Source organism: Cygnus olor, chromosome 1, assembly GCF_009769625.2.
Source record: "Cygnus olor isolate bCygOlo1 chromosome 1, bCygOlo1.pri.v2, whole genome shotgun sequence".
NCBI lineage: Eukaryota > Metazoa > Chordata > Aves > Anseriformes > Anatidae > Cygnus > Cygnus olor.
Window position 1 is genome coordinate 116,078,696 of NC_049169.1, and position 25,061 is coordinate 116,103,756.

General features: G+C 50.1%; 1 protein-coding gene across 1 annotated transcript; it reads right to left on the reverse strand.

Moving 5' to 3' along the window:
- Positions 1-1,705: 1,705 nt before the first annotated feature.
- Positions 1,706-23,819, reverse strand: LOC121064141 (cystathionine beta-synthase-like). Its single transcript, XM_040545413.1, has 16 exons — positions 23,331-23,819; positions 21,644-21,798; positions 17,467-17,573; positions 15,891-16,025; positions 14,912-14,991; positions 13,474-13,605; positions 12,130-12,199; positions 10,860-10,951; positions 10,148-10,273; positions 9,731-9,815; positions 8,128-8,233; positions 7,687-7,758; positions 6,478-6,612; positions 5,855-5,963; positions 5,242-5,326; positions 1,706-2,548 (listed from the first exon to the last, which is right to left on the reverse strand). Exons 1-16 carry the CDS (start codon positions 23,340-23,342, stop codon positions 2,451-2,453), a joined length of 1,599 nt encoding a protein of 532 aa, XP_040401347.1. The 5' UTR covers positions 23,343-23,819; the 3' UTR covers positions 1,706-2,450.
- Between the last annotated feature and the right edge of the window lie 1,242 nt (positions 23,820-25,061).

Sequence of the window (25,061 nt, forward strand, 5' to 3'; positions counted from 1 at the left end):
GCAATGCTGACGTCCTGTGGCCAGCTCTGCCCTTCCTACCCTGGGGGCGATGCCGGCACTCAGTGGCTTGTCATCTCCTCCAGCACGTTTGATTTCTGCTTGGTGGAAAGGGGAGCCCTGGGAACGCCTCGGAGGGTCTGGCTCCAGCCCAGGTGGAGCAATCCCAAAATGACCGTGGCTTGCGCTAACCTTTACTCATTCCCACACTCGCAGTCAGCATACAGGAGCCATTGTAAAACCAGGGCTGACACTAAGCGGTTACTTCACCCCGTGCTGAAGTGCAGCTGCCTCTCACGTAGCCTCTGCACAGCTGCCAGCCAGCACAGAGAGGCACGGCCGCTGTTGGCACTGCTGTTGCTCAGGCTCAGCTGCGGGGAGTGTGTGTGTTGCAGAAAGTTTCTGGGCAGCAAAAGTCTGGGCTGCTACCACATCCTCGTGAAGTGCCTTTGGGACACCAGCTGTGCCAATAGGGTGCTTGCTTAGGGAGTCGGGGTATGGGTGTTGTAGGGGAGAGACCAAAAAAGGGGAGATCCCCACTAAGAGACATGCCCTGGCTGAAGTAAGGAGGGGAAACCTCCACTCCTCTTGCAGCCAGGTCTGCTACACAGGGGAAAGATTACACTTAAAACCATCAGGAAGGGCTCAGCATGTTCTGGGATTCAGAGAGATCAAGTCAGCTTCAGTTCTGCAGTTTGTGGAGATAAGGAGTATTTGGAATACGTGCGTGGACTCTCAGCATCACGGGATGTGTGAGGCTGGCAGGGACCCCTGGAGGCCACCTGCTCCAAGCCCTGCCCAAGCAGGGCCACCCAGAGCAGGCTGCCCAGGGCCCAGGTGGCTTTTGGAGATCCCCAAGGAGGAGACCCCACCGCTCTCTGGGCAGCCTGTGCCAGGGCTCCTCACCCGCACAGCACAGAAGGGCTGCCTGGGGCTCAGAGAGAGCCTCCTGAGCTCCACTTTGTGCCCAGTGCCTCTGGTCCTGGCACTGGGCACCAAATGTCCTTCAGTTTGCAACATAGCTGGGAAAATAAATAAAACAAAGTAAGGTTGAGCTAATCAGTCTATACTTTTTTTTCCAGACGAATATGGTGATTACCTCAAGCAAAAACTCGCAGAAGATCTGATCTAGTTTGTGTAACTCAGTGAACAAAAGACAGCAGAGACACTATTCCCAAAGATATATGCTTGAGCATTCTATAATTTAATAAAAAATCTCATACAAACTAGATTAGATCAAAAATATGGACCAAGCACTTAGTAGTGAGCCAGTGTCAGAACTGGTTGTTGTCCCCTTGTAGCAGTTCCTGAGACTTACGGAAAGACTGCAAAGCTATTGGCATGTTTGAGAGCAACTCCCCCAAACCGGGTTCCAGCAGCAATTCAGCCGGTTCCCACAGCACTCGTTTCACATTTGATTTCATTTACATTTTTTGCCACGGCAAATGGGCCTTCTGACCTTCGTTATCAGTTCCTGGAACACAACACTCTGACAGCAAAAGGAAGATCAACCTCTCCTTCCCCTTTGCTCCCTTGATAATGAGCTCGCGGGGTGAATATTCATGAGATGAATAATACAGGAAATTGGAACGTAGCCATATCTCCCCTCCCTGTTATCACATCCTGAGAACGAGCCTCCCCTTCTCGGGGGACGTGTGGCAGGCCCCAGTGCCACCGGCCCTCCAGGCCTCAGGTGGGAGCTTTCCAAGGGCGTGCAGCCGCTCCAGGATCTCTCATTCCCCTCCTGCCCAGCACCTCGCCCCTCTTTCCACCCCCATCCCCTGCCCGGCACAGCCCCTGGATGTCCCTTCCCCCCTTGTGCTTAGCGGCGTTCCACATCCCACCACACCGCTCTTCCAGGCTCTGTCCCTCCTTGTCGCTGGGGAGGGGAGGAAGAAGCTCCCTCCTTGCCCCCACAGAAGGAGCTAGGGGTGAGCAGCAGGGTCTCCCGCAGCCCTGCGTGGGTTTTGTCCCCGCTGCGAGGGGTGGCGAGGGGCAGGAGGGTGCGGCGTGGCGTGGCTTGTCCCCAGCCCTCAGGAGGGCTCGAGCTTCTCTTGTTGGAGGTGGGCTCCAGCCGTGGTGGGACCTCCTCCTCCTCCTTATGGCAGCTGTGATGCCTCAGTGCTGCTGCCAGCAGACACACCAAAACCCCAAACCAGGCAAAATCTGGGCAACAACAACCCCCATCCTATCCCTACCCCCTCGTTACCTCTTCAGCCCTGGGTAGCTCCATGTAACCACATATGGCTATCAAACGTCATTTCTTTGGTTAGCTTCTCTTTAGTGATACTCTGGGTGGCATTTAGCGGACACACGGTTATTACATTACAATTTTCACTTATTTTGAGAAACTGTCAGATGGATTAGACCACAAAATGTCTTCAGCCACGTGTTTCGGGCTCAGGAGCTGACCCTGCCGGAGGCATGGGGCTTGGGGCAGCCAAGCTGCTGCCCTACTTCTTGTCGTTTCTGCTGACAAAGGTGAGGAGGTCCATCGCAGTGACCACACCAAACACCATCTGCTTCATGAAGGAGCTGCCATTTCCATTAACTGTAAGCACAGAAAATGCCAATTTAGTGGGAAAAAGAAGGAAGGAAGGAAGGAAGGAAGGAAGGAAGGAAGGAAGGAAGGAAGGAAGGAAGGAAGGAAAAAGGAAAGGAGGAAAGAAAGAAACAAGGAAAGAAAGAAAGAAAGAAAGAAAGAAAGAAAGAAAGAGAGAGAGAGAGAGAGGAAGAAAGAAAGAAAGAAAGAAAAAGAAAGAAAGAAAGAAAGAAAGAAAGAAAGAAAGAAAGAAAAAGAAAGAAAGAAAAAGAAAGAAAGAAAAAGAAAGAAGAACAGAACCTACAGCCATCCAGGGGCTGTGCCTTAATAAAATTAATTTATTAAGGAGAAAACCATAAGTGGGGTAGCAGTTGTCTCTGCTATACCTCCACTGAAATGACTGGTGCGGCCTTGGCCAGGTTGCTGGGATCACGTCAGGGAGGTTTTAGCTGCAAATAATGCAGTCCTTACCCAAGCAGGATCCTTGATTTCACAGTTGTTTTTGCCCCAACTCTGTTCTGGTTCTGTTTCTATCAGCACAAAACTTTCCAGGCCAAACTAATGAGACTCTTTAGAGCAGCAAGGAGACACTTTCTACTCTGCTCTAATAATGTCCTATGATATCATTAATAAAATAACATCGCAATAATTACTTTAACTATCCGATAAATCTTTTCTTAAATGACAATAAAATTAGCCACTGGAGTCCACACACAAGATAAAAACCAAGCTGTGATAGTGTGGGAAGAAAGTAGTAAATACAGGACTAACTGTGAGGGCATTAAAACAGCAGCTCTAGAAGAGAAAACGGGTGTTGTGTGCAAGCCAGAGCAAAAGGCATTGCGTACAGCTGGCTGGTATTGTTTGGTGGATACCATTTAATGTATATCAAAATGTCATACAAAAGAGATTTTTGTCTTTTTATGACAACATAGCTGAGAATGTAAATTCTGCCTAGGAGGGTTTTTTTTTTTTTGTGAAAGAATTGAAAGTGTGCATCAAAAGCAGTTTTGAAGGAGCCTTGTTTGTAGCATTTTGTAGGAACATGGCTGGACCTGCCAGCCAGCCTCAGAGCTGCTGGGGGCTTCGGGGCAGCAGGCCACAGAGATGCAAGCAGAGGGATTGGGATGAAGGCACACAGTAGTTTTGGAGGCTGCAAGTTCAGGGGTCAGCCCTTTGCTGGCAGTCAACACAGCACAATATGACACGCTGCTCACCACAGGAATGCTTTGCGTGTTCAATGCGTAAACCCATAAAATCAGTATAATTGCACCCTTCAGCTCTCATGTCACTCTAAACACGGGTCTTCTGACTGCTTTTTCGTGTTGCTGATGTTTTAAACAAAACATCCCCCTCGAGATAAAGCCAAATTTGTACCTCTGGCAGTTTTACGGTGTAATTGCACTGGAAAGGTGTGTTAGGCCAGATTTGCAGAATAGCAGCTGCCACCGTACCTGTTTTGGTCGGGGGAGTAACACGGTGTGATCCCTGCTGCCATCGGTGTGTCAGCAGCCCTAGTGCTGACATGGTCCTACTACACACAACTCTACCGAGCTGGTTCGCTCCACCTGGGACGGGGTGGCTGTACACTGGTTTGGGAGTAAATCAAAGCTGCTGGTACAGCTGCTTTATGGGGCTGGTCTAATGGGCAGAGCAGCCCTGTACCCATTCCCAGTCCAAGTAGGGCTCACACACGGATGCCTCAGGTTGCATACATCAGTGGGCATTGTACCCCTGACTCCCAGCTCAGGTGCCCAGGGTTTGTTCATGGTCCAACACATCTGTTTTCAGATTTCTTGACCTCCCCTGGCCCGCTGGAGTCTGAGAGCACCTAGCCCCTTAGCACAGTGATTTGCTCAGGCCCCCAGGGCACACAGGGAGGAGAACATTTCTTGGCTGCATCCCCTGGGGTAGAAGTGGGAGCAGAGGTGTTCAGAGAAGATGGCACAGCCTCCAGGCGCACACAGCAGAAGGTCTTTAAGAAGTGGGATGCAGAAGGTGTAGTTTCTTCCCTTGCACTTACAGGCCTGAATTCCACCTCAGCTTTATCTAACCTGCCCAAATGCTCCTTTGCCCCTGCCCTCGGGCTACTAATTCTGCAGGTGTCTGTAACTTCCCCCTTGTTTCCTCTGCTGCCCACAACCAGCAAGGCGATGATTTGAATTCAAGGTCAGGAGACTAAGTGGGTACTAAAAGCCTGAGGCTACGGCTGCACAACAAAAGCACCGCCCCCGAGCTGCTGCCTGCAGTCCGCCCACCTTGGTGTCACAGGAGGGGACCAAACGAACACCTTCCCACCTCCGCTGTTGGGTTTACCTGGGAAACCATGAGACGAGGGGAGGCAATGGGGCTGATGTGTGCTTCAGTGTTAGCTTTGCACCAGGGGGCCAGCATAGCTCCCATGGCTGGGATCTGGGAAGTGCTCCTGCAGGACACACACCCAGCAGTGTGCTGGCCCCACGCTCCACTGGTTAAAGCTTCCCCCCTCTCCCCTCATCCCTGCAGTGTCAGGAAAGGAGAGGAGCGAATGAATAGTTGGCAGCTTCAGTGCTTTGCAGAAGTCCTTCCTGCAAAGGCAGAGGGGCTGCACATGCGGAGCAGCTGCACTGATCCCTATCAAGCTCGGTTTGGGAATTTCCCTCTCCCATCTGAACCATTTGTGCAGAGCCCATACAGTGCTTCCTCTCTTTACAGATACCTACACTGCATTTGCTTGTGCACAACGATAGCAAAGTGGTCATTCTCCAGGATGCTGGAAAGCTTCCCAAGGCTGTCTTCCAGGCCAATCTAAACAGGACAGAAAGAGACATTTTACATTTCACTTCACATTTAAAGGACAACGGTGAGGAGCCTGCTTCCTGCCTCTGATCGTGGCCCTGGGCAGGCAGGATGGACCAGGATCAGGCGTGTCTCACCCACCCGCACTGTTCTGGGGAGATGGGAGGGTCTGTGGGCAACCTGCAAAGCTGGCTGTGTGAACCCCACAGGCCTGGCAGTGTTTTCGCAGGTGCCTGTCCTTGGTCTCATCTCCACGACAGTCGCCTTCCACGTTTCTTTCTGCCTTCACCTCTCTGCCCTCCTCTCCCAGCTGCTCTCACACCTCGGGGTGGTGGTGCATAGGATCAAAGAATGGCTTGGGTTGGAGGGAACCTTAAAGACCATCTAATTCCAACCCCCCTGCCATAGGCAGGGATGCCACCCACTAGATCAGGTTGCCCAAAGCCCCATCCAACCTGGCCTTGAGCACCTCCAGGGACGTGCATCTCCTCCCCCTCCCCAGACAGAGGTTGGCCACAGCCATGGCCTTAGCGGTACCTTTGAGAACTGGTCGTAGATGACTTTTGTAACGGGGTCTGAGAACTGTGCGTTTCCAGCCAGCACCGAGGTAAGGGTGTTGCTGAGGGTCACCATTCCCAAAATCAGTCTGCAAGGGAACAGGGAGTTTTCCAAAAAGCCAGGCCTGAGGTCAGGCACACATTTTATGTAGGGGCTGAGCTGCTCCCCCTGAAGTCAGTGACCAAATTGCTGCTGCCATGACTGGGAGGCACCAGCCTTCTCCTCACCTGAGCAGAACCTTTAGTGGGCACGGGTCCGCCGGTGGCAACCCCCTAGAAGAGCCTCTCAGGGAGTTTCTTTGAAGAATCATTCCTGCTATTATTGTTAGCAAAAATAAAGGCTCTAAGCTTTCTATGTAGTCTGTCCTAGGAAACGCTGAGCCCGTGCGACTGCTGTAGCATTTATGGGACTGCACGTCTCCAGATTTAGACCCATATGCTTATTCTTCACAAGGAGGCAGATGATATTTTAAAAATGTGCCTCCCAGAATTCAGCACAAGTGTCCTATCATTGGACAAGTAGATGGGACTTTCTCTTTAGCTTTATCATGGCTGCTTTTTCCCGTTTGAATGGCCATCTATGTAACAAGTAAAAATAGTTACCCCGATTCAGCAACGACGGGAGCCTGGTCATATCCCTTCTCCTGCAGGATTTCGATCGCCTTTTGACAGCTGACTTCTGGGAGAAGAATGAGAGGGGCTGAGAGATTCAGTTTCTGCACCTTGATGTTCCACCACCTGTTGAAAGACAAATGGCAGCACCAAGCTGTTACTTGCGACTGCGTGGCTGCGGGCCTTGCTCAGGGAGGCAAGGCCAGTAGAAATAAGACCAACTGTGCAGGGATATTCTTTCTGCCTGCCTGCAAAGCTCAGATTTTAAGCCTGTAAGCTTAAAGCAGAGGCCTACCAGTTTTACTTCTTTGGTTTGTAGCCTGGAGCCTCAAAACGCATTTGCAGTTCTTCCAGGAGAGAGCCTGGCAGAAATGCTGATGTGACTTAATAAGGATGAGATACACTTGTTTGCTGGGGATCACAGGCAACTCCCAACATCTCAGCCCTTTGTCCTTGCAGAAAATGCAGGGCACTGTGAGAGGCTGGAAGGGCCAAGAACCATTCTAACCAGGTGCAAGAAGCCTTTGAAATATATTAAGTTTTTAGGAAATATTTTGCAGAAACCTTTTTACAGTAACCCAAAATAAAAGGTGACATCAAGAATGCCTGCAGTCTTTAAGTAAGCCTAGGTGCTTTCTCAACAAGTGCCATTTGCCCAGTTACATGTTAGCTGGCACCAGCAGTTTGTGGTTCCCTGCCTTGAGGGGACATTTTCCCTGTGGTGTGCAAAAAGCGGCTGAGGTGGTCATCTTTTCTGGCCTTCAGCTCCAGAAAGTGGAAATGGACTGTTCCCTGCCCAGACAAACCTCCAGAGCTGTTTGAAAGGGTTCCTGCTGCAAGAGGGACACTTCTGCCCACTGGCCTCATGTTCCTTTGGATATCAACAGTGGAGTGTGGGGGTTTGGGTGGAGATTCACGTCCAACTCAGTCAGGGTTCAGGTGGCCTGGGCAATGACTGCCACGTGGGAGCAGATCAGCATCTTCAGGACAGAAATGGCTCCTTAATAGACTTTGATCAGAGAAGAGGGATATCTCGCCACTCAGAAGAGAGGAGCTGAGTTTACAGCCTTCTCAGAGGGATCTGGACTTAACTGCATTTTTTCAGTAATAGAAGATAATACTTTCCTTTGAAGATAATCATTCCCAGACTTGGAAAGCTGATTTCCTTAACACAGTTCATACCGGCGGAAGTTGTCTTACCAAGGCTTACGCTCCTGGACGTCGTTTAGGAATCCGTTTTTTATCATCCACTTATCATTCACGAACTTGGACCTAGAAATCACCAGCAAAGGACGGGTCTGTGAGCCTTCCATATGCACTCGTGCTTTGCTCCATGCCCCAGACCACAGCACTGCCTCGGGGCTCCCATGATTTTTGCAGCTGGCTGCTCTTAGCCCCTTTTAAGGTCAATGGGAGCTGCGAGTGCTCAGGGACTGCTCGAAGCACGCCAGCTATTTGCGTTCCTAACTCAGCTTGACTGACTCCTGCTCCGTGCAGTAAGGCAGCGACGAGAGGAAATAAACCCAAGCGTCCCAACAGCCAGCCCCTGTCGCTTATCACCGCAGCACGCCGTTTCTCCCTGTTATTTGTTTACTTTTTTTTTTTCCCTGTGAGCTGTTCGAGGGGAAGCGAGAAACTCACATGTAGTTCCTGACAGAGTCGGGCAGGATGACGACGCAGCGCTGACCCTCCTTCAGGTCCTTGGCAGCCCGCACGGCGACGGACATGGCGCTGCCCGAGCTGCCGCCTGTCCGGGTACCGAGAAGAGAGAGACAAACGTTGGGAGAGGGAGGACGATTGGCCCCAGGGCCTTGTAGGTTTTTGGGACACTAAAAGACCGAGTGGGGACTGAAGGGACATGTCCATGGGAAGGCTTGTGGCAACAGGCTTACGAGGCAGCAAGAAGAGTCACCTTATGGACCTCATGAACCACCTCCTGTGGAGACCCTGCAGGCAGGCCAAGGGCTGAGAGGTTCAATACGGGGACATTCATACCACTGCTGCCCACACCGCAGCCTGTCTTCAGGCGAGGAGAACACTACGCCAAATCTAGAGCTTCTGGCCAACGTGTTTGGCAATCAAAGATTTGCTTTACACGCATTGCAAAGACTGAAAAAAAACCATGAACATTACATTCATGCTTGGAATACCAGGCCAACGTGATGGGAAGACCTAAATGCTCTCCGTGTGTGTGTGTGCACGCATGTGGTGTGCTGCACGTAGGGGAAGCAGGTCCCTGCTTTACAAAGGCAATTCTTCCACTGGTAGTTCGAGTACTGGAAGTGAGAGACATTCCCCTATCTGTGTGCCAATTACGCACTGCACTCAAGGCAGCACGTATTTTACAGCAGGTTAATTAGCACTGGGTCACATTTTTCAAACAAATGATGAAAGTCCCTGAAAAATGCAGTTCTGGGAACATGAAGCTATTCACAAATTATAGTTGAGTTCAGTGAGTGGTTTCCATTGAAACACAGTGAGTCTGAGCCTGCTAGGTTAAATCAACACAACAAATAGCCTGATCTTTCTCAAAACTCCCTGGATGGGAGTGCTCAGGAGTTTTACCAGCTGTAACTACAGGCCTGTAACTGTGTATTGTCTGGTCCTGGAAACAAACATATAACTATCTGCTCCGGGACACTGATGCTGTGTAGAGGCTTTTAGGGTATAGGCAGGGTTTGCCTGAGGGCACCTGTTCATTTTGGAAAGCCCTGGGGATCACTTACAGCTTGTTGGCACAAGGAGAAATACTCGGTAAGAACATCTTACACTTACTTTACTTACAAACTTTCCCGGTCCAAACCTGGCACCTCTAGTGTGGCAATAGTTCAAAGACAGAGAGTACAGCCTCACAGAGTTGTTAGTGGTGGGACAGTTTTAGTCCACCTGTCCTGTCCTGAATCCTATTAATCCTTCTCTTCAGTCCATGTAACACTATACCAGGCAGAATTAGGCCTGAAGATCCAGTTCCCTGTGCAAAAGTGTTACAGCAAGAGGAGAGTTATTGCTTCTATAATTATTGTTGCCGATGAGCCAGATCCCAGACCACTGACTCACTGCAACACCTCTGAAGTCTACAGCGACCTACACACCAGCTCTGGATTCAGCCATTCAGCCCTGTTAGCCTAGCAGACACAAAATGCAGAGAGCACCTACCCCTGAAGTGTTTTGGTCCCAAAGCAATTAAACAAGGAGGTTAAAAAGTTTGTTAAGTGAAGAAGAAGCTGTCGTCATTGATGCTTACCGCACAATAATCCCTCCTCTCTAATCAGCCTGCGAGACATGATGAACGAGTCTCTGTCGTTGCATTTATACCACTGATCAACCACCTGAAGAGAAAGCAAGACAGTTGGTTCCTGGAAGTGCTATTTCTGTCTGCCCCAACCCTCTGACGTATGCAGTGGTGCTGCTGCCTACAACATCTGGCAGCTCTGAGCTACTTTGCACACTTGATGAAAACAAATGCATCTGTCAGGGCATCCCGAGTCTGGAGTCTTTGTTTGTAGGCACCTCCTCTAGCCGTTCCAGCCAGCACCCTTTCCTTGGAGAGAGAAAGATGCCTGACAGCTCCAAGGTCAGGATGGGGAAGAGGAAATGGTGAGAGTAGGTTGGATGCAAAGACAAAGCTCAGACAGAAGCCTCTCATCACACAGCTACTTACAGATCTGTCCAGGACAGTAGGGATAAAGTCATGGCCAATGCCCTCCACCTCTATGGTTGTGTTGTTCGTCCTGTTCAACTCACTGGGCAGAGCGACGATGGAGCCGTCGGGGTCTACGCCGATGATCTTTGAGGGATGGAGGTTTGGTTAACCACAAAGGGAGTTCAAAAATAATCTCACGACTCAAGCCAAAAAATTACCTATGCCCTTATCAGCAACATTTTTCTTCCTGCGATATTCATTAATATGCCTACCCACTGGCAGCGTGGAGATCTCTAGGACAAAAAAGTACAGTTTCCCACTAGCTTTTTAAACAGTTAGTGTTCAGCTGCTGCGGAAGTGGCTGTGGTGGCTTAAAATGCTATCACTCCCCAAGTGTTTGTCATCACCCCATTGGCAGAGGCTGCTGCTTCCAAAGCTCAGCCTTTAAGAGAGAGCGAGTGCTCCTTAATCCGTTCCAGTGCAAAGCCAGACGTTAGCTCAAACTTGCAGAAACCTGTGGCTACAGACAGACATCCTATCTGGGTCTAGTTCTGCTGGCTGGCCATGGCAACTCCCTGATTGCACCGTGAAAAACTGGATAGTCAGAGACAACAACTGCTAGCACAGCCCTGCCACACGTGAACCATAGGGTTAGTATTGATCGAAAGCACAGGCAGGAAAACCTGGGGGAGCCATCGTTCCCAGTGGGCAGCCCTGCCTCCCAGCTTACTTTGCACTCTGGGCACTTCTCCTTCAGCTTCCTGGCAACGCCGGTGACGGTGCCTCCTGTGCCAGATCCAATCACCACCATGTGGACCTTGCCTGCAGGTCAGAGAAGAGAGACGTGAGACTCGGCACGGCCTCCAACACTGTCTCCCTTTTGTCCAAGACTCATGTCCCTGAGCTGTTACAACCCCATGCGTAGAAAGGATCGGCAGCTGGTCCTTCCTCAGCACAGGGGGCTGAAGATGACCGCCAGATCTCCCAGTGGTTTCCATGATTTCTGCATGCTTGGCACCTACTGGCTTAAGGGGAGGGAGGATCTCAGCACCTCCAGACCTTTCAGACCACACCATGGTGAAGCAAAGCATGCATATGATTAATGGCACATATCAGTAGCAGACACACCTTGTCAGCTGGTGCTAGTACCCACAGGGGAAGATGGCAAAGCTCTGCACTGGCACAAGTGCCAGTCAGATGCACCCCCACTGGTTGTGGTGAAATGGTGTAGGACTGTGGGAGCAGAATCAGTCAGGCCTTCAGAGACTTGAGATGCAACTGCGCTGGGGGAAAAGGACTCACAACTCACTATTGGCTGCCAGTAGGAGCAAATCTAAATGTTGTAGTGGTGGGAAGGCTGAGACTCTTCTTGTTCCTGCTGTTACTCAGCTGCTTTGCTGTTATTATGCTGTTAAAGCCCCTGAGTCTTGTTCACCTTTTGCATTGCTCCCAATACTGGGAATTAATTTCATTTCTATCTTCACAGGCATGGACTGGGATAGTCCTTTTTCCTCCCCACACTGTCACGTCATCAAATGTCATTAGTCTGTTAAGTTATGATCCGATTTGATTTGCAAATGAGATTGCAGGATCAGATGCAACCTTGCATGCCCTGATGGGCGTGTACTCCCCCGTGAAGCCTCCTGAGCCACCTTGCACTTTCAGCTCACAGGTCACAGAGATGGATCAGCTGAGAAATGGGCCCTTCCTCCTTCAGGAGAGCCTGGTTTTGTTCACTGTTTTGTTTCTGGTCTCCTCCCTTGGGCTTTTGAAAGCAGAGGCCGTAACAGGAAAGTCCTGCAGGCTTAGGTGGATGTGGAGTGGACTGTGTGAAGTTGCCACACTCTGTGTCAGCATTACCAAGGGTATCTTTCCTTACAGAGGCCCTCTTTGTCGTTTCTATACCTTTAGATGAATAAACAATGTCAGACAAGCCTCTCATAGAGGGCTCTAGCCCTCTGCACATCCTCGGCGTGTAGAAATAACAGCGCAAACGGTACCTTCACACTGCTCCAGGATCTCCTCAGCGGTGGTGTCGTAATGAGCCAGGGGGTTGCTTGGATTTCGGTACTGTTTATTTCAACAGAGAACAGCACGAGTTACTGGGTAAAGCCTAGGTCAAATACCGAACTAGCAATAGCTCTTGACGAGCTCTGCCCAAAGCATCCAGCCGCCCCCCTCCTCTCCCTGGCAAGGGCTGCCAGGTCACAGGTATGCCTCCTGTTTGTCACCTTGGAACAGTTTTCTGAGGACATTTAGGATTTGTCCGCGCAAAAGGCCTGGAAGGCTGAACATGCCCACAAACATTCACTCTCTGGTACACAGTGCTCACGTGGTATGGGGCTGGTGTCCCATACTCTGCATTGCCAGGTTTTGTGGGACCTGGAGGGTTTTTAAAGCCCTAGCTGCTGGAGGCAAGACAGTCCCTCAGCATTTCAGGTATTGCCCAGAAAGGAACATTATTAGCCTTTTCTTTTGCCTAGAAGAAGTTGAAACACAGCTGCACAATACTCCCCAAAAGCTCAGAAAACAACAACAAAAAACCAGCTTCCCCCTCAAATGTTACATTATTTTTTTTCAAATATCATATATATGATTTTGAGAGCAGCTTTGTCATTTGTGGCTATTGGTGGTTGGCAGTGCAGCCAGTTAAGTGTCTGGGCAATGTGGGCCAGAGCAGTTATCCTACATTTACAGGGGGATTTGCTGCAGTGGGAACCCAGGTACAGCACTGAACGGTGTGCAGCCCCACATTCACACCTGTAGAGTGTGAAGGCTGCTTCTGAAAAGCGTATTCAGACATTGAGCTCCCTTTTTGTTAACAGGAAGGACTCCTCTGATTTTTATACACTGTGGGGGTTCCCTACTCACTATAGGGATCTTTTCTGCAGTGGGGTGAGGCCAAAGAAAGAAGCGTGTTCCTTTACAAGAGCCAGTGCTGCAGGAACTGCTGCCGTGAATCATCAGGGTTTGCCCTTTTTAGTATGGAGCTTATTTTTGAGGCAAGAGTGAGGCTGCTAGGCTGGTGTAAAAAGCAATTTTCAGGTCAAAGTTAAATCCGAAGCAATATGAGGAGCCTTTCAAGTGTGCAAGAAAACCCCGCCTCCCCCACCTCCTGGCTTTGACAGAAGCATTACAGGTTTTGAGGTGCCCCTGATTTTGTTTCTGCTACCCTGTGCTTTACAGAGCAGCGATTAAGTTTCATGTGCCATAAAATGGTGATCCGACAATGATGAAATCTTCTTCTGCTGCCAGTTTGAGCAAACTCCCCCAGCACAGGCAGACTTGGAGTACACGCTATAAGATGTGTTTGGGAAGGGAGTCTGTGGAGGAGCTGCATTTACCTGGTCCAGAATGTGAGAGTTTGGGATTTCACTTTTCAGCTTCCAGGCAACACGAATGTTGGACTCCGGGGCATCGAAGCGGGTGCATGGGGTCCTCACAATTTCAACACCCAGCGCCTTCAGAATATCGACCTTTTGGAGGGAAGAAAGGAGATGTAAGGCAACCGATCCCATGTAGTGCTGGTAATCTGAACCCCTGCATTCATGGCAGCATCAGATGCCAGAGCAGCTTTGCATGCGGGAGACATTTAACATTTGGAGATGCAATGTCCAATACTCAGTTATATACTATCTCTGACATCCTCCTGGCACCCAGAGCCTCCTGGCTGGAGCTGGCACACGGGTTCAAGCCTGGCCTCGTGCCCTGTCCTACTTGGGGACAGGCTGGGGACACGGAGGAGGTAGGTGACACTGTGCTGCTCCATGGCACCTGGGGAAGGGGCAGAGGGAACCAGGGCAGGGAGCAGTATTGGAGAGGCAGCTTTTGTATGTGCTGTGGACTGAGCCCCTGCGGGCAAGGAGGAGGTCTCAAAGCTCTCCCTGCCCCAAGTCCCCTTGGGGGAAGGAGAAACTATCATAAATCTTAAGGTATTAATACACTGAGAGGTGTGGCTGTTGGGGTGAGGGCGTCAAAGGAGAAGGGGGGGTGAGTGCCACCACTCCTGGAGGCAAACCCCGTGGCAGCTGCACGTGGCATCTGATCCAGAGCGAGCTTAAGTGAGATTTAGGTTGAAATGAGGGCGGTGCTTTGGAGAAGGGCTCTGTTTTGAGCCAAGTCAGGGTCCAGGTCTGGCTTCACTCATGGTTGGGGGACAGTTGAACCAGATGATCTTGGAGGTCTTTTCCAACCTTAATGATTCTGTGATTTTATGAGTTCAGCTGAACAGTTTGTGAGACTTTTGCTCCCCACAGTGGCGATTTCTGCCATCCCTAGGGCATCAGTTTCACCTGATCATCAGCTCTTGTGCAAAGTTGGGCTTGTTGTCCACCAGCTTGAGAAAGCATCTCAGAGAACCTTAAATGTCTGTCAGTTAAGGGAAATCATAGCAAGATGCAGAGATCAAGTGACTGGTCAGATGCCAGAGGGGAAGATAGCAAGGCTGGCAGCCCCAGCACCCCGCACACCTCTCCCCTGCTCCCTGCAGCCCTCACGCTCACAGAGCGTGGATTGCTCCATGTCTCTGCAGACATGCACTGCATTTGGCTAACGCATGACCCCACTGTGTCACCGACGCTAGGTAATCAGTCAGATCATCTCAGCGTGCTTTCTTTTTTGTCAAAAGGAAATCTGAATAGCTCCAGAGACATGCTGGTATCTGCGGCAAGGCTCATTACCCTTTAAAGGAGAGGACAGTCCGTCTCTTGACAGGGAGAGGCAGAGAGAGACAGAGAGGGAGATGTTCCCAGGCTGTGGGGTAATACCGTACAGAGCTCTGACCTTTTCCATGCTCATCTTCTCCGGCAAGACGACGATGCAGCGGTAACCTTTCACTGCAGCTACCAGTGCCAGCCCGATTCCTGGGTTGAGGGGAGGAAAGGGAACCGTTTGACAACAGCGTTTGGCAAGGCCCCACCGACACGCATGTTCTCTCCTGCTTCCTACGCGCCTCTCTCCCACTGGTGAACACCACGTAGCAATTTTCACCAAGCTACACGTGAGGGCATCCTCTGTGAATCCTCCGGGATGTCACTGCGGGAGATGGATGGAGCCAGCTGCTCCCCGGCCACATGGGGCAGTTGGAGCAATGTGTCCCCACAGGAGGGCATGGGGAGCAGTTGCAGGAAGCATGGTGCTGCCCCAGGAGCGACAGGGTGGACGACCTCTGCAGCAGTGCCCAGGGCACAAAGAAACTTTCACCAAGGGTCCTGTGCAGGCTGCAAAATGCACGGACACTCCTCTGCTGTCCCTCACCACAATCTGGTGCCTGAGCGGGATGACAGTGACAATGAAAAAAACAAAACAAAACAAAAAAGATTTATCTTCCAGCCCATCAGGGAAGCCCTCTGTGGGAACCTCTGAATATTCAAGAACTTCCCATGCAGAAAGCACAAGGGGTTGCCCCAGCCCTCAGGAGGCCCTCAGGAATTTCAGGATTTCAGCAAGAGACATCTCAGCACCTCTTGAGGCTGCCAGGAGGGAGGGAGGCGAGCTGAGGTAAGGACAGAGCCAGAGCCACAGTGCCCCAGGCTAACTGTGCAGCTGCCCACAGCCCTCACACGCTTCTTGCTTTGCACAGAGCAAGGAGGGGAAATGCTTCCTTGGGAATGCACACAGACCAGTGGGAAGGAAAGCACATTGCCCTGGGGAGGTTTAGGCAGCATGGTCTGTTCCCAGGTGTAAGGACTCCTCAGATTTCTGTGCCTCCTGCAAGCCCTCAGACATGCCAGGATGGATCGGGCGCACTGGCATTTCCTACCTGTGTTCCCCGAAGTGGGCTCGATCAGCGTGTCTCCCGGCTTTATAATCCCCGCTCTCTCCGCATCTTCCACCATCCTCAGGCTGATGCGGTCCTTCACGCTGCCCCCCGCGTTGAAGAACTCGCATTTTGCCACTGGAAAGCAAAGGTGAGGCTCCATCGGGGACAAGCTGGGGGCACCACGCTGCCTGGCAGCTCCCAGCTCCCCCCAGCTGCAATCAGAGAGTTCCCAAAGTGCACTCCAGCCGCAGGGCACACCCCTGCTTCTGATCCCTCCATGCTGCTAACACTTGCGGTAGGACTCTTCTCACCGAGGTTTTGATGTCTGCACCTGAACTGATCATACTGGGCTCTGATTTATGGACGACAGGGAGAAGTGGGTACTTCTAGGATGCGATTCTCTTAGTTGTAGTGGAGACAGTGACATCAGGCTGACAAATCACCCAGCTACGTGAGCAGCCAGAGCAACGGGGAAAATCTTTGTGATTATCACTACCTTTTATAATGCAGACTGCCAAAACTTCAGCTACACAGATGTCCTCAAAGGCACAGAGATTACAAAGTAATTGCATCTAATCTTAACCGCTTCCTCAATGCTGCAGGGCTGCAAGCCTTCGTTTATTTGCTGGGTACGAGGCTCTGTGCTGACCCCACAGCTCAGGAACACGCAGCTGCTGTGTGTATCCTATTCTCCTTCCCTTGCTGCACCATGGGAGGGAGACACCATCCCAGAAAATGGGGCTCTGTCTCGTTCCTCGGCTTGCCTAGTTCTGTCTGCCCCAAATTCCCCCAGGAGCTTGCCCCAGCCAGACATCCTCCAAGGGGAAGGCAGCTTCAGAGAGCACAGCACTCTTCATGCGGGTCTGTGCCCTGGGGAGGCTGGTTACCCTGTGGGTTCCCTACAGTCAAATAAGACCATAAGTGCCTGCTGTGCTGTTTTATGGGGTGTGAGCACTAGCCAAGTCTCTCCTTCCTACACCGCCACATGAAACTCGTGAACCTTGATGCCTCTGAGACCTCTCTCTTTCTTTCCAGTCTGGCTGAAATTAAACAGGGTTAAAAGATGCAGGAGAGGAGACTGAAAAGTCCATATAACAGAAGTAGACTAATTACATCATGCATATTCTGCAGGACACCAGGCTAAAAACCCTTGCAAAGAGCTATCACCCACGCCTCAGAGGCTGTGAGAGAGGATTTGGGTCCTGCTGGAAAACCTGACCCTGCAGCTGGCCTGGCACGCCGGTGGCCGATACACCCAGCTATCTGCAGTCCCTGCTCTTCTGCCTCCAGCTGTGCTTTGGGAACGTCCCCGGGGGAAGCAGAAAGTGAAATCCCCGGGGCCAGTGACCCAGCAAACGGGCAGTGCCTGGCCCAGCTCCAGCTCACCGGGCAGGGGCGGTGCGGTGGGGCCATGACTGCACCATAACCTCATAGCCAGGAATACCCAACACGTGCCACGCCTGGCCCTCCCCGTCTGTTCTTGCTCTCCGCTGAGTCTCTTCTGAAGCCCCCACTGACGCTGCCCCTCAACCTCACCTCATGGCCCGAAAAAAACTAGTGGAAAGGGGAAACTCACAGAGCTCACACTTGAGCCCATAGGACTTCCCAATCTTGTTGACTCGGACCATTGGGGTGCAGCCAATTTTCTTCAGGATGTTGGGCAAGATCTTTGTTTCTTCTGACCTTTATGAAAGGAGAAACAAAAAAAGTCAAATCAGAGCAACTTTTATGCAACAAGAACCAAGATAAAACCTGAGTAAGGTTACAGCAAGACCACCAAGAGACTCCTTTTTTCAAGAGAAAAGGTCTCCATTGACAGGTAACGGAGGCAAAAGGAGTTGGTTGTGGTCTTCCATCACTCTTACCATCAGTTATTTATTCCTTTAAGTAAAAAATAACGTAGTTAGTTTTCAGGGCTGTTCTGAAATACCTTGTTCTACAAGGCCTGAGGCCAGATGTATAATTAAGTGAAGTGAGAATGGCAAACAAGCCTCAGGATCTTACACAGTTGGTGAGAAAGCCAGAAGACCATGCACAAAACATGCCTCTTCTCTCCTCCATCCACCACAACACAGCCTGTGCTGTTCATATTTTCATCCAACTCTAAACCAACTTTTTCTTGCCTAGCCAGGAGCTACTTCCCTACTTGCAAGGATGGCTCCAAACCATCAGAAAGGCGTAAGCCACTTCAGTGCTCCAAGGCCGTTAGTCTCTGACAAGCAAGGGCCTCTCTCAGCAAGGTCTGTTCACCAGCATCAATTGATTGCTGGATTTCAGAGCATGAATCACCTGGTCTGGAGTTCTGTGCCCTGGAGAAGATATTTGTGATGACTCTTGCCTGAATTTCATGCATGAACCTGGCAACTTTTTCAGCCAAGGACTTGTCACACTCTCGGTGTTTGCCAGCGTGTGCCCACAATACAGAAATGAAACACCAGTCTGGATGCTCGTTTTTGTAGATCTATGGAACCCAGCTGTGCTCATCCAGAAACTATGTCCGAGGGGACACATCTCAGCTTCACCTGGGGCAAGTTAGCAGTGCACCTTTGTTTCCAGCGCAGCCTTGTTACACAGCTCAGAGCTTTGCCCCACTCCCATAGGCTGAGTTGTTAATTCTGCCATGAAGCAGAGGACTCTGGATTTTTTTGGCAAATAATTAAACTGAGTTCTTGGATCAGGCCAATTCAGCCTCGTGGTTTTGTCAGTCTCTGTCAGACGCCAGCAGAAGCCAAGAAACACGTCACAGCGATTGCAACTAGAACGAAAAAGACTTGTTTGCCCAACACATGGCTGAACGCATCTTGCCACGCAGACAGGGAACTGGTGTCCTTGAACTTTTTAAAAGAAGGAGGAAGAAGATTGATGAGGGCCGTGTTTATTGGGGCCACAAATGTATTGCCCCTGGTTGATAGTCAGCATGTCTCTCTCCGAGTGGGGTGACAAACCCCCACCCCCTCGCTGCTCAGCTCCCCTTTGCACGGCTCTCGCCCACTATCATCCCTTGAACCTTGAACCCAAGTTATCCTGGTCTGCTATCGCAGCCAAGCAGATGGCTGTCTGCTGACAGAAAGGCCATGTGATGCAGGGATGGCATGCTGATTTACTTAAAGACACACACACACCTCCCCTCCGGGTTTTGCGAGAATGGTATAGACACTTCTTGCCCTGCAAGAGTACAGGGTGGTGTTTTAGTGCAGATGTTTACGGCCAAAAGGAGCCACTCCTTACATCTCACGCCCAGAAATGATGGTATATTGCACGTGTGCTCTTACCTCTCCCTCCGTGGAAAGTGTTACCGCGCGCATTACAACCTCTACTGAATGCTGCTAAATTCGAGGCAATAACTCAATAAATGAGCTTTCCCCACAGCTGAGCCATTTTCCATCTGCTCTAGAAGCGGCTGAAATGCTCAGTGGTTTCAGTGGGGTTGAGCCATGGCATGAGGAGACTCAAGCTCCTTCAAGTAGCCTTTAGTTAGGGCCTGCCTTTCAAGAGAGCAACCTGAGCACTACATTAGACATCTAGATTGCAGGAAATCATCTCGATAGAAGAAAGCAAGGGCATTTATTTACCTTCAGCCAGTAATTGTGGTAAATGAGATGCCCCTGTGCTGTTTGAACCCCAGCAAGGCATGTTGCATCACAGCGAGGTGCTGTGAGGCTCAGTGATGGAGCATGGTGAAGGGGAGCCAGAAACAGGACTGGTCTTTTGCATTGCTGCCAACCACAGCGAGCACTCCCCCAAAAGAACAGCCTTTCTCTCGCTCTGGGGCCAGGCACCAAATTTTCTGCAGTTTCTATCAAATTTCTTTCCTAGTGACTACCATATCTTACTACAAAAATAATGCTAGCGCAGTCAGCTTCATTCCCCAGCTATGTGAACGCTGTGTGGTGAAGGTAGCAGCTCTTTGGTTATCAGGATCTGTGGAAAATGCCTTTGGTGCTCCTAAAGGATATGATGGGGATACTCCTGTCTTAAAATGGTTGTTATCAATTCAGGATAGCAGTGGACAAGAATGTTCTTTTTTTTTTTCCTCCAGTATTTCTGCTTTTACATGTGGCATGTTATTCCATAAGAGGTCCAGAGGAAAAGCAGTCCTGGCAAAAAAACATGTAAGTGATCCTTTCTGAGGCTGTAGCAGATCAGAACTGGATCAAGGACTATCAGAACCACTCTACCTCTGTATCTCTCGGAAAACTTAAATAATTAATATCCTTACATAAAATACCACCTTGCCTTCTTTTCCTGGTACTATCCCCTTCTACCTCAAAAAATCAGGTTTCATATGTGAATTGCAGAAAGTCAAAAAAAAAAAAAGAGAGATTTTTGCCTTATCAGCTGCCATCTATAGTTCACCCAGAGCAGGAAAAACAAACAGTTCCCCTTCCACATGTTTCTGCAAAGTGAAATGGTGATGTCCCAGTGCTGCATGATTCATGTCTATTTTTATCAGTGCAGCAGACTACATTTCAGTCCCTGCCCCAGTGATGCCACATGGGCCCCCTCGGCCTGTTCCCATCCCCAGGGGACTGTCCTGACGTCCCCAGTGCCCTGTTGCTGGAGATGCGCTGGTATGGGACCTGCCCTGCTGCACCTCTGGCACCCTGATGCTGAATTACTAAAAATTGCTAAATAACAATGTTATCCTGCTCAGCATGGTAACAGAGAAGAAAATACAGTTTGGCTGATCCTGTCCTTAGGTGCTATCTGCAGGGTTTGCCCTGGGTGAGTGACTGGGTGCATGTTTGCTGGGTTAGCGCTGAGCCTGCGGAGCCCACTCCTCCTTCATGGGCCAGACCTGGGGGCTTCTGAGCTTCACAAGTGCTGGTGGGCCATGCTCCAGCTGTGTCCCACCTTGCACGTGGGACAAAACTCCCCACACCGGCTCTCAACTGGCAGGCATTTACGCAGAGCAGTGCCGCACCTCCACAGTTCCTCGCGTACTGGAGCTGAATTTGTGCTTTACGTCTTTGGCACAGCAGGGACGTGTCCGCAGTTCCCCTGACATTTATAGGACAGCCTTATCTTTAATAGCCTGTCTGCGTTTGGTTTGCAGGGCCATTAAAGCACCTCTTGTCTAGTCGGGGCACTTTGTCAGGCTTGCCTCACCCTGGGAGGAAATCTGCTGCTGTGAGGACAAGAATGGGCTCAGAGCAGCCACCTCGCCTGCACTGCACTCCTGGGTCACTTACACAGTGTGGGCAACCTCTGAGTGTGACATTTCCTCATTACTTAAAAGCCCAGGCCCTGGTAATCAGTTTTTATGAAAGTCTCCAGCCATCGATAAAGACATTGCTAATATTTTGAAATCTTTCTACACACTGCGTCAGACTGTTTGAATGAACGAGTGTATCTGAACAGCAGGCCTTTGACTGATGATTGTATAGCTGTCCCTGACTGTGTTGTACAAAGGAATGGGTGCAACAGCTTTGGGTTGTAAGCATGCAAGGACATTACAGCTGGGAGAGCCATTACCGCATCGCCACGCATGCCTAGCAGCTGGGAGCACCTTCACTTCTGCTGTTGAACACCAGATTTCACCGAGTCCATTTTGCAGAAGTGTACAAGTCCCTGGTTGAAATCTACCTCTGAAATATGTTCATCTTAATTCTTCTAAAGCAAGATGCCCCAAACTAGCAGATGCTTTCAAATGTCTGCTGGAAAACACAGAGTGTAACAATAATGCTTCATCTTCACATGTTGACGTTGAGCTTCCTGCACTCTAAAATAACCGGCATGAAAGAATTACTTACAAGGGTATACAGGAGTGTGGAGACTTGTTGGCAGGCATTGCAGCTGTCCACGTGCACTTACTGGGCAAGTTGGGAAGAATCCATGAGCTGTCAGCTTTGCTTTCCTGACTTCCCATACAGCTGCCGTTCATGAGCAGGCAGGCCTTGGTCATCTCCTGTGTAGTGGAAATAGAGCCCCACAGTCACCTGGGAGGAAAAGCTTGGTAGGCAGGCACCTGTGTAATAATTCCTGTGTAATAATTTTCAAAGGCAAGAAACGACTTCCACGTTTGGGTGTGAAAACAGGATGGAGAGCCTGCTTGGGGCATCCCTACTGGCTGTTCAAAAACCCAGTTCTACAGATGAATTAAATGGTGGAAATTGCTCTTTTGTCACATGTCCAGCTTTGGTGTACTAAACCTCACATGTAGTAAAACATCTCCTAACCACCATCTCCAGTAAATCGTCCCCTGTTCAAATGTACATTGAATCACAGAATCACAGAATGGCTTGGGTTGGAAGGGACCTTAAAGACCATCTGGATCCGACCCCCTGCCATGGGCAGGGACACCTCCCACCAGACCAGGTTGCCCAAAGCCCCATCCAGCCTGGCCTTGAGCACCTCCGGGGATGGGGCACCCACAGCTTCTCTGGGCAACCTGTGCCAGTGCTTTCCAGTACATTGAAGCACCTCTCCTCCACCACTAGAAAATGTGGTGCTCTGTATTTTATCATTTGGTCAAGAGCAGGTTTTTTTTTGTTGTTGTTGTGGTTGTTGTTTGTTTGTTTGTTTTCATTTTAGCAGTGAAGAAACCGTAAGTAAGTTGAGAATACTTGTACTGTGGTGTTGGGCCTCAAAGAGACAAAAAGACCCCTCTACCCTGGCATCCAAGAACATTAAAAGTTAAAATGAAAAAAAAAAAAAAAAGAGAGAGAATACATAGAAACAAAAAGTCAAGGAAGGACAACAAAGGTGCTCGAAGGTATAGAACAGTTTCCATATGAAAATGCCTTAAAGAGAGCAGGATTCTTCAGACTGGAAGTGAGACAGGTGGCTGTGGTGAGATCAGGCTGTAAATCCTGGTGGATGTGGGGACGATGACTGAAAAACACTTTCCTGCTTCTCAGCATTGAATAATAGGCAAAAGGAACAGCTATAGGAGCAAAACAGGTAAAAGCAGAAACAGAAAAGGGTTCACAAAGGTGAAGTTCATTAGTGGCTCTTAAACACACTGACCTTAACAGTACCTGTGCTCTGGGAACACTCTATATGCAGAGGAAAGGATGAGCCTGGTTTATTCTCAGTGGCTGCTATAGTTTCTGGTATTGTGATCAGTACCAGTAACAGGATAAAGGGTTACATGGAGCTTTGATGTGACCCTTTATGATGTGAGCTTCTATGGAGTGACCATCTATGCATTTAATCAGCCAGCTTCTTTTGCTAAAGAAACATTTTTGGTAATTCGAACTTTCTTTTCTGGATTGTCCGCAGAACGAATTGGCCCTGATTCAGCTTTCGCTGAATAAAGGGACCTTACAGCTCGGTAGGGTCATGTTTGGAGACTTGCACCCAGGCTGACTGCTGTGCCTACAAAGCCCTGCTGACTCACAACAGCCAGGCAAGTAGCCAGCACAGTGTTATGGCTGGCTCCTGATTATCTAATTAATTTGTAGCTCGACATGTGAGCCCAAGGGCAGCCTTAATTACCATTTCTGCCATCCTCCTGTGCGTGCTTGCTTGCTTCACCCGATTGCAACCACTTCTTCGAAGTATCCCAGCGGGATTATTTGAGGTCAGAACTGTGCTTTCCCAGCTGCTTCTCCACCAGCCAGGAGGATGGGGCTGGGGTTCACTTTTTGTTGGGGTGTCCCTGAAACACAGAAATATAACATTTCAACCAAAGGTGCTAGAACTTCCCTGAAGATAGAGGTTAATAAATGTGTGGTGTTACCTGGCCAAGCCACCCCAGCATGAAAAACAGCACCAGGCATGGTGACACTGACAGTAAAAACAAACTATGGGGCCTGGCAGTAGCGAGGGCCCAGCTTCATACCCTAGGTGTGCCCCTGTGCCTCAGACAATGAGCACTTTGGAGCACTTGAGAGTCCACATGGTCAGTCAGATATGACCCAAGGCCCAAAGCAGGCCTGTCACCTCCTGGTGGGGCAGGCAGACATTGTGCCACCTCGTGTGGAACCAAGTCAGCCAGTTGCAATGCACTGGATATAGACACATGGAGAAAATTTGGGTACAAAGAGCTCATCCTGAGCTCATTTATCTTCTTTTCTCAGAAGAAAAGGCCCCTGGAAGGACCTAGCACCCTGAAGCCATTTCTATTCCTCAGGCAGACAGCTGGCACCTGCTCCAGCCCCACAAGGCAGCAAGGCCCCAGGTGCACAGGGCAGTCAGGTCAAAATGGCTTGGACCCTGCAACGGGTCTGATAAAAACAGTCCCTGCAAACTTTGCCTCTCCATGTTGTACCCAACCACCACCAAACCTGTTGCTTCTTGGGAGGGATTAAAGGGGAAAGAAGAAAAAAAAAAAAGTCAATTTCCTTGCAAGCCAGGATTTGTGTCAGCCTTGAGAATGTCTCCCCAAGCAAATCCTTATTTACCTAATGCATTAACTGGGAAGGAGCAAAAGTCACTTACGGGTAAAGAAGAGATAAACTGCAATTTATCAGGGGGAGTTGGCATGTTTTCACAACTGAGGTCACTGTTTACCAACTAAAATGTTGGAAATAAGATATTATTATTATTATTATTTACTGAGGCCCGAGTATGCCCATCTTCATCTTGTGGTAGGGTCGAAACACGGGAGAGGCTGAAACTTTTAGGTGCTACAAAACAGCACAAGGTCTGTTTTTTGGATCCTTCCCCTCTTTGTGGGTGCTGATCTCCCTGCCCTGGTGGGTGCTGACCCCCAGCAGGCTGGGCAGTGGCTGCTGGGCACCATGCAAGCCCCTCTCCCCTCCAACAGGCCCTGAGGCAGGGCCCGGTTGTGCCCTCCTCTCATCGGGCCAAGGCCAGGAGATTTTAGGGTGATGTGTTTATGGGAAGAGCTGGTGGCCATCACTAAGCACTGTCTGTGACTCCTGCATCCATTTTCTGGAGCTGGGAGGTCTCCTGGACATGGCACTGGTGCAAAGCCTCAGCCAGCAGCTGGCATGTCCTAGCTCTGCATGCCCACTGCTTATGCCCCCATCTTTCTCCATGGGACACCTCAGTGTAGCTTTGTGGGTGACATGGAGCTGTAGGGATCACTGGAGAGGACCTGGTATCACTGACCCCCTCCGTGCAGAGGAATAATCCAGGTTTGCACATCCAGTTTAGGTTGGTGGTCCCAGAGACTTTGTGTTTCAGCTGAGCATGTGGGGAGCCACCACTACCCATCTGGCTGTGTGGACAGCAACCTGCTGAGACCCAGGTGAAAGTGAG

Excerpts from the sequence above, each read along its gene's own strand:
- LOC121064141 (XM_040545413.1), bottom strand. Across the intron at positions 17,574-21,643 it reads CCACACTCCTGTATACCCTT|GTCAGAAGAAACAAAGATCT; the intron begins GTAAGTAATTCT and ends CCTTTCATAAAG. Across the intron at positions 7,759-8,127 it reads GACTCTGTCAGGAACTACAT|GTCCAAGTTCGTGAATGATA; the intron begins GTGAGTTTCTCG and ends GGTGATTTCTAG.